This window comes from Alligator mississippiensis, chromosome 10 (genome assembly GCF_030867095.1).
Source record: "Alligator mississippiensis isolate rAllMis1 chromosome 10, rAllMis1, whole genome shotgun sequence".
Lineage (NCBI taxonomy): Eukaryota > Metazoa > Chordata > Crocodylia > Alligatoridae > Alligator > Alligator mississippiensis.
Genome location: NC_081833.1, coordinates 19,305,700 through 19,314,915, shown reverse-complemented (window position 1 = coordinate 19,314,915; position 9,216 = coordinate 19,305,700). Strand labels below are relative to the sequence as shown.

The 9,216-nt window shown below is 47.2% G+C and overlaps 1 protein-coding gene across 1 annotated transcript in view; it reads right to left on the bottom strand.

Moving 5' to 3' along the window:
- Window positions 1–1,204: 1,204 nt before the first annotated feature.
- The window catches only part of LRRC75B (leucine rich repeat containing 75B), a 37,224-nt gene continuing 29,212 nt past the window's right edge, over window positions 1,205–9,216 (bottom strand). Inside the window, exon 4 of the mRNA XM_006272207.4 lies at window positions 1,205–2,842. Within this exon, the coding sequence (XP_006272269.1) occupies window positions 2,287–2,842 (556 nt within the window). The 3' untranslated portion in view covers window positions 1,205–2,286. The remainder of the gene's footprint in view (window positions 2,843–9,216) is intronic.

Below are 9,216 nucleotides of genomic sequence, written 5' to 3'. Positions count from 1 at the left end.
TCATACTTTGGGGGAAAGGGTTTTAAGTCCCTATACTACTTATGACTATTTTGAGGTCTATGGATAAATAGGTTAAAACACAGATGATGCTATCTTGAGCTAACTTGGCCAATAGGAGCTGAGAGGTCAAAAAGATTCTCCACAGGTTTCCTGACCTCTGCCCTTTTTCATTTGCATAATGGGATTAAACAAAAGCAATTGTTTCCCTGATATTTAGCTTAGGCTGTATCTGCTTTTTCCCCAGACCTGAGGAAGGGTATTTTGCACTCAAAAACTTGTCTAACATTTAAACCAGCTGTATACTTGGTCCAATAAAAGATATAATCAACAAATCTTGCTCCTCATCAAAGAGGAGTAAGTTTGCAAATCAGAGTTCTCTGACACTAGGAAACATTTGCAGATATTGCAATGTTATCTAGTGATTCAGACAAGAGGCTGGAAGCCATAACTGCTTGGTTCCATTTCTGTCAGGCCTACTAATTTGCTGTGTGACAGTGGAAAAATCACTTAACCTCTTTGTGTCACCTGAAGAATAAGAATAATAATTATCTAGCTCCCATGAGGTGGTGAGGCTTTATGGATGAGCATTTCTCTTGTCTAGAGAGAAAAGGAGCTAGAGAAAGATTGGGGGTTAGAGATAGCCAGAGGTCAAGCTCACAGGCCCTCCTGAGCTTAGCAGCCCATAGAGCTGGTATGGTTCTAGGTGCGCTCATTTCCATTACCAACAGCCCATGAGGGAGCAATGGGGCTGGCATCATTTGACTTCACAGCTGCATTTACACTGGGGTTGTTTGAGGGAAGCCTTCATGTGAATTCTTAGCCCTCGAGCCAAAATGAGACACCTTAACCACTTCTGCTGTGCCTTAGTGGCAGGTTTAAATTTCTATTAAATACAACTGCACTGTGAAACCCTCACCGTCTCTGTGCTGGGAAGCACTGCTTGGCTAAGAGGCCTTGGCTGATCAGTAGCATTTGGATCTGTGCTTGTACTGCAGCTGGCACATTCTAGTCCTGTTCGGGGCTTCCAGGAGCCCAAGGACTCTGTTCTGCAAACAGCGGCAGAATGCTCTGGTTTACGCGGCTAGCATGCATGGGGGACCTCTCCTGGGCTGCATGGGTGTTGCATCAGGGCTGCTGGTCTGTGATTTGCCATGCCTTCTCTGCTACCTAGACATACAAATAACTCAGATGCTCACACACAGCATTAGTGCTTCACTCTTGTGTCCAAGAGAACTATTTATTGTGTTTACATACAGCATGGGCAATATGGAAAACACTGGAAATATTGCATCACTGGCTTGGTTTCCTAGACAGTGCTAAAAATGGTGACTCAACTGTTCACATCGTATCTCTGTTATGAGACCACCCTGGCTACAGATGGTCGGATGGACTGCAATGTCTCACAAGGAGCAACCCAAAATTCTGCTGCAGTTTAGGACATCCCCATAGGTGTTTCCGCATCTCACTCCTCTGGCCCTGAAGACTGGCCTTTTCCCTGGGAGCTTTCTCCCTGGGTCAGGTTGGTTTTGCTTTTTCGTTGGTTTGGTGTTTGTACAAAAGCCACAGTTTGTAAAACTGCTCTTCTTAATCTGTGAGGATACCTCCTCCCCTACACTCCAGCCCCTCCATGTTCCTGTCAGCACACACATACCCTGTTCCCAGATATCCTGACACTGCAGTTTTGTGTCACGTGTTCTCCCTGGGCCTGACCACTGCATTGGGTCTCTGACTGCAATTCCTTTTGTTTGGACATTAATACAAAACACACAATGGGAAAAAAAAATTGAGCCAGGCATAAGGGGAGACACGCTCTGCTGGGCTCTGGCTCCAGTCTCTGATGCATCTGACAAAGCCCGAGAGCAGCTCGACCCTTGTGGCAGCTCCTTTCGCACGGCTCAAGGCCGCAGGCCTTAGGGTTTACAGAACGAAGAGAAAACGGAAGGAAGGGAATAACTTAGGACCAAGCGTTTCTTCCCCTCCCCTCAGCCCAGTTGCTTCTGAAGAATATTTTGAATCCAACAACTTGTTCCCCATCCTCCAATGAGATCCTGCTCCGAGGCCAGGTTCGCTGTAAGTAACTGGTTCCTGTTTGGAATGTCAGCAATGTGCTTGGCTGGCAGTGCGCGTAGGGAGATAGGGTTTCATTGAGAACGTGGCAAGGCTGAGATGTCGGGAAGGCAAGAGAAGCACCAAAGGAAGCCGGTGAAGCTGGCCCTCTGCTTTGTGTTTGCACGCAGAGCTCTCCTTGCCACGGCTTCAGTCTGGCAGCTGAGGCTCATCATCCAATCACCTCTCACAGCACTGCTGGGGGAAGTCACGTGGGGTGGCTTTGTCTTTGGTCACTGGCTGAATGCCTTCTGTTCCCTCCTCCTCCTCCTCCTCTTGCTGGCTGCCCTCATGTCCACTGGAGAGCTCAGAGTCACAGTCGAGCGACTCATAGATGGTGGGCAGTGTGGTCTGCTGGCTGAGGCGCTTGCGCAGGCCCACCAGCAATGGCTGCGGCATGGAGGAGACATCCACATTGTTGCCAAGGTCCACCCAGGCCAAGCATGGGAACTTGTTCATGTCCTTCATGGTATCAGTCAGCTCCTTCATGGTGGCTCTGGTCAGCCGGTTGCCATTCAGGGAGAGATGAGTGAGCTTGGGCAGTGCCCAGAGGAATGGCAGGAGCATGCGCACCATCTCATCGTTTAGCTCAGTGAAGCTCAGGTCCACTGAGGTGAGGTTGTCCCTATTGTTCTGCAGGTAGTAGGCCATGCGGTGGACATCTCTCATGGTCAGGGGGATCCCAGATAAATCCATGGAGTCTTGGCTCAGCTTCTTCTGCAGGCTGTTCTTCAGGCTGAGAAGGAGAGAGGACATGGAGCTTGTTAAAACAGGGCCAATCAGCACAGGTCTTGTAAAGTTTCAGTGAGCAGAGTAGTCACTGTCTAGATGCCTCTTGTGTTTGGCTGTCCTCTGGGACAACTGGGGCTAGAGGGTCTGGTTTTAGGTGTGGGGGGTCTGAACTAATCAAGTTCCAAAGCAACTTTAATGAGTAGATTTAAAATGTTTTTATCTAGGATTCTTTAAAAAAATGTATATTGATAGAAACAACCAACCTAAAAAGCCTCTCAAATTCACTGGTTTATACTTGCTGGCTCCCAGTTTTAGTGCAGAGTGCTCCCATGTCTCTGGTAGGGTGGCCATCATAGAGGACAGCCCGGTTGTCCTCTGTCCTCTATTGATACGAAACTCTTTTTCTTGAAGAGAAACATAGAGGACATAAAAGCATTGGGTTTCGTATCAATAGCCACCCTAGTCTCTGGTATTCATAGATTCATAGATGTTAGGGTCAGAAGGGACCTCAGTAGATCATCGAGTCCGACCCCCTGCATAAGCAGGAAAGAGTGCTGGGTCTAGATGACCCCAGCTAGATGCTCATCTAACCTCCTCTTGAAGACCCCCAGGGTAGGGGAGAGCACCACCTCCCTTGGGAGCCCGTTCCAGACCCTGGCCACTTGAACTGTGAATAAGTTCTTCCTAATGTCCAATCTAAATCTGCTGTCTGCTAGCTTGTGGCCATTATTTCTTGTAACCCCCGGGGGCGCCTTGGTGAATAAATACTCACCAAGTCCCTTCTGTGCCCCTGTGATGAACTTATAGGCGGCCACAAGGTCGCATCTCAACCTTCTCTTGCGGAGGCTGAAAAGGTCTAGTTTCTCTAGTCTCTCCTCGTAGGGCTTGGTCTGCAGGCCCTTAACCATACACGTGGCCCTCCTCTGGACCCTCTCCAGGTTATCCGCATCCCTCTTGAATTGTGGCGCCCAGAATTGCACGCAGTACTCCAAATGCAGTCTGACCAGCGCCTGATACAGGGGAAGTATCACCTCCTTGGACCTATTCGTCATGCATCTGCTGATGTACGATAAAGTGCCGTTGGCTTTTTTGATGGCTTCGTCACACTGCCGACTCATGTTCATCTTGGAGTCCACTAGGACTCCAAGATCCCTTTCCACCTCTGTGCCACCCAGCAGGTCATTCCCTAGGCTGTAGGTGTGCTGGACATTTTTCCTCCCTAGGTGCAGCACTTTGCATTTCTCCTTGTTGAACTGCATCCTGTTGTTTTCTGCCCACTTGTCCAGCCTATCCAGGTCTGCCTGCAGCTGTTCCCTGCCCTCCGGCGTGTCCACTTCTCCCCATAGCTTTGTGTCATCTGCAAACTTGGACAGAGTACATTTGACTCCCTTGTCCAAGTCACTGATGAAGACATTAAAGAGTATCGGTCCAAGGACCGAACCCTGCGGGACCCCACTGTCCACACCTTTCCAGGTCGAAACCGACCTGGAATCCTCAGGGTAACCTGCAATGAAGCTGTTCCCCCGTCTTAGGGCTCAGATACAGTAAAATACTTAGAGATGAGTCTAACTTAAGCACATGAGGAATTAAATCAATGGGATTATTTGCATGCTTCATGCCAAGTTGCATGCCTTAAGTACCTTGCTGAACTGGGGCCTAAGAATAAACAAACCATGTCAGCCTCTTGCCTCCTCTGGAAGGCTGTTCCCAAGGTGGCAATGAGAGAAGATTAAGAGCTTGGCTTGTTTAGCGTAACAAAACAAAGATTGAGAGGGGATGTGATTACTCTTTTATTAATCCATTTGCAGGGCAAATATCAGGGAGGGAGAATAGCTATGTAACTTAAAGAATTATTTTGGCATAAGACCAAATGGATCTAAACCAGTCACAAGTGAATTAGAAATCAGAAGGAGGTTTTTAACCACTGGAGAAGTCCAGTTCTGGAGTGGTCTTTGGAAGCAAGTTGTGGCGACTAGAAATTGGAGTTGCTTAAAGATGGAACATGAGAGGCTCATGGAAAGGGCCTGTATGACATGTCTACCTGGTGTAGCAATTGACTGTTTCATGAAGATTTAAATATGAGAGACTGAAAGGAAACTTGAACCCTATGTGGAAAGCATCTGGAAAGTCCATTTTTTTTAGGACTTCCATCAGTCACCTGCAGGTACCAGGACAAAATCCGTTCCCCACTCACAATGACTGGCTTCTGGGCTTTTCTCTGCTTTTTGCTGAAGCTTTGGGCATTGGCCAGAGCTATAGGTGGATGCTGGCTTGGGTGTGCTGACACTTTGTAGGCACCAGGGAGGGTTCCCAATCTCTGTCTGGTAATTCTGGCTCATGTGTTCAGAGTAAAGTAATTGTAGAGCTGGGGGTAGTATTTTTCCTAGGTCAGACTATTGTGGACTGTGGCATTTTTGCCCTTCACTGTAGGGCAGGACATGGTTATCTTCCCAGGTCATTTCAGCATACTTTAACCAACCTAATTTCCTATCACTCTAGTAGCCAAGACATTGGGGGCACACTTGCCTCCCCAGCTGTTCACATGTGACATGCTGTATAGCTTTTGACAAGGTGCTTTCTGACTGTGGTGTGCGAGGGGGCTCCTAGTAGATGATCTTGTGGACCTTTTTGGAAAACCGGGTGCCTCCATATGCAGGAGACTGGTCCCAGTGGCCTGGAAAGCCCCCACAAATCCTATGCTCCTAAGTGGCAAAGTTCTGTGCATACCATGCCTTAAAGCAATTCCTAGCAGTGGGCAGATGGGGATGAAATGCAACACACTGTAGACACCAGGACAGTCAAAGCAGCCCTGGCACTAGATGGGAATGTTCTCACTCGCTGTTCTTGGAGATATGGGAAATATTTTTCTCCAGCAATAGTTAAGCTATGGCACTAGGGCCGTGCGAAATTTCACTGGCCATTTAGTTTTGACACTTTTGATTCATTTCAAGGTCAAAACCTCAAAATCGAAACGAAACAAAGGGCTTTGAAACAGCCTCCGAACAAAACAAGGCTAGTCGAAACATTTCAAAAGTCTAAATGTTTCAACCACAGTGCTGGGAAGTCAGTCCAGCTGGGCTGACTCCCCATCCCTGGCACTGGATTGGGCCAGGGCCAGGAAGTCATTCCAGATGGGCTGACTTCCCATCCCTGGCACCGGAACGGGCGGGGGGCTGTCCCCAATCTAGCGAAATGTCAAAACAGAGTCAAAACAGCCTTACTGTTTCAACGAAGTAAAACAGATCAGCTGTTTCGAATCTAAATGAAATTCAATACGAAATGCTGTTCCATGCAAACCTTGAAATGCAAAGCGAAACACAATGGTGCCATTTCACACAGCCCTATATGGCACCCCTTTGTATAGCTCTGCTCCACGTTCCATTGCTAATGCTCTTATCCCTTGTATTCTGTCTTATAAAATTCATCAGGAACATAAATTGATATAAGTAAAAAAAATCTGCATTAATGGATATGCTGACACCTCCAGGACCCGTTTGACTGATAGACATTCCTGTGTTGTCGAGCAGTTGCTTCATAGAAATGTGAGATGGAGAAGACCTCCCAAGTATCTAATCCATCTTCTCACCAACACCTAATTACCATATTAACTCAAATATAAGCTCAGTTTTTTTCCCCCCAATCAGCATGGGGGGGACCCTTGTTTGGTATTCACATACAAAACAACCTCATTAAATACACTGTCTATCATTAAACTACTGTCAGAAGCAGCATGTGCTTGGTAATAGAAACCAACCATGAATGCAGCCCACACTGAGCATGCCTATAAAACACATGTCCCATATTGGGCAAACATGCTGATGGGAACCGTTTTTGTTTTTTTGGGGTTTTTTTTTTTTGGGGGGGGTGTATTTAAAAACGAACAAAAAACCCCTGAAAACAAAACAAAAAACTAGGCAATTGCTCCCCAAGGGGGAACAAGCTCTGAGCCAGCACTCCGAGAGGCTGAAGCAAGCTCTGATGCCCTCCCCTGGCCCAAAAAATGCTGATGGGACCCTTTTTTGTGTGTGGTGCTTAATTTTCCAGTTGTTCCCCCTGGAAAATTGTAACAAATTTATAATTTTCCCCCTATATAGAGCCTAATTATTTTGGAGGGTTGCCTTACATTCAGGGTCATCTTAGATTCAAGAAAATATGGTAGCTCCTACCCTTCCCTTACTAGCCCTTTCTCTCACCTGGTTTTACACATCTGTGTTCATCTTCCATGGCCCTTGGGAGATTCCCATATATAAGGCCATACATGGAAACTAAGATGCCATACTGAATATACAACAGCAATAACAATAACTGATAATGTCTCACATTTTATGTGGCACTGTTCAGTTGGAAGACCCCAAAGTGCCTTATGACTTATATGCCAAGTGCTACCCTCAGTTACATTCTGTCTGGCCCCTGTCTGGCTATGCAGCCGGTTAGCTGAGTGTAGAGGAGGGTTGAATTGGCCTGTATTTACACTGTACTCACAAGAGGCCCAATACTTCACGGTCTGGGAGCAGCTTCTAGAAGACATGGGCACAGGAACAGATTACCACAGGACAAAGGAGGGTGAGGGTTTTACAAAGCATCCACTGCCCTGCAATAACTGTCCGTGTGCATGTTCTCATCCTGCTATGGTAAAGTGAAGCAGCAGTACCTTACTTTTTCTTCTCTGTGGACTAAGCTGCTTCAGGTTTGTTTTCATTTGTTGCAGGATAAGACTGTGCATACAGGTAGTTAAAGCAGAGAAAAGGATGCATTATAAAGCTCCCTGCCCACTTTGTGGTGAGCTGTTCCTGGACCCATGCCCTCAGTCATTTGCAGTTGTATAAAGTCTGTGTGACTGGAATCAGGTCAAGAGAAGAGGAGTTAACCCCTTTTATCTTGTGAAACCCATGATCATCTTTGCTTAGTCCACCACTAAAACATTGGCAGAGGCAGCAAAATAGTACTTCCCCCAAGGGGGGCTGACCTAGGCAGGGAGAGTTGGTAGATGATTTTTTATTTGGGACTAGACTATAAGGGCATCTATACACATGCTCCAGGGTGTGGGGGGACACTTTAATTAGAGCGGACACTCTAATTAAAGCACCTGCAACATCATGTATTCAGTGTCCCATGCTTCAAAATGGTGGTAGGGGCGCTTGAACTAAAGCTCATTTGACAAGCTTTAGTTCAAATGCCCCGCTGTCATTTTGAAATGTGTGGATGCTGACTAGATGTGTCAGGAGGCTGCTGGAGCGTGTTAATTAACTCAGTTAATCAGATCTGCTCTGACTCAATTAGCACATGTTAGTATGCATCAGAGCAGACATCTGGCACATGTATAGGCGACCGAAGACAGAAAAGAAAGAGGCATTTTATGTTCTTTAACCTCTTCAGCTGAGCTAGCAGCTCTTCTGGGCAGTAGTATTCAGTTCCCGCTGATGTATCTAAACTGAATGTCATGTACAAGCTATAGAGCTGGGTGCTCTGGCCACAGGAAAGGAATGTACCAGACTCTGGGACAAAGATGACAGGGTGTTTCCCGGATGTGCCAGGTAGGCAAGATTGCCTGGGAAGAGGCATTTCCAGCACTAGTAGGATTTGGATGGAGAGATGCCTGCTGGCTGTACAGGAGGCAACATGACTGAGCAGAGCAGGCTCAAGTCTATTCTTGTCTATGCTGGTGTAAATCAGGAGCGGCACCACTGACTGCAATGCTGGGTAAACGAGGGCAGTATCAGGCTCAGAGTTGTTTGCATCTGTCCCAGTTCAATCCAAACAGAACTCAGGGCTCCTTTCCTTGAAATGCATTTTTGCACTGCAATGAATTCCCTTTGCAGAGATGAGCCCTGCTGCCCAGATGCCATGGTGGATAAGGCACCAGGGTGACAAGAGCTGAGGGGTACAGCACTGCTAGCCCCATAGACTAGAAAGCCTACAGAAAATGCTTAGTGGGGCAAAGCTTTCTCTGCACAACCCATCACTCTTTGTGATGAGCCAAAGAGTTCCCACAGCCTGGCAGGGATGGGGGATGGGCACTGGCTCCGCAGTGTGAGGTTGGAAGCTATGTCCCCCTTTCCCCTTGCTCCTTTCTGCATCAGGGAATTGGGGTTCAGGCAGCCCCCTGCACAGGGACTTTCCCTAGAGGGTGAAAGGTTTGATTTTTTTTTTAGTGGCCCTTGGGATATTCAGTCTCCTCCTGTCAGAAGGTTCTACTGTGACCCCAGGTAGCAGAGAAGCCAGAAGTGGAGCTGAGGTGGAAGATGATAGGACTCTGAAGGTGACCAGTATCTTTCTTCTCTTATAAGAGATTTGCTTGTCTTTATTCACCCATTAATTCCCACCCCTGGTTGATCCCTCTGAAGAGACTGCAGTAATAAGTCACGGATCCTGCTCCAA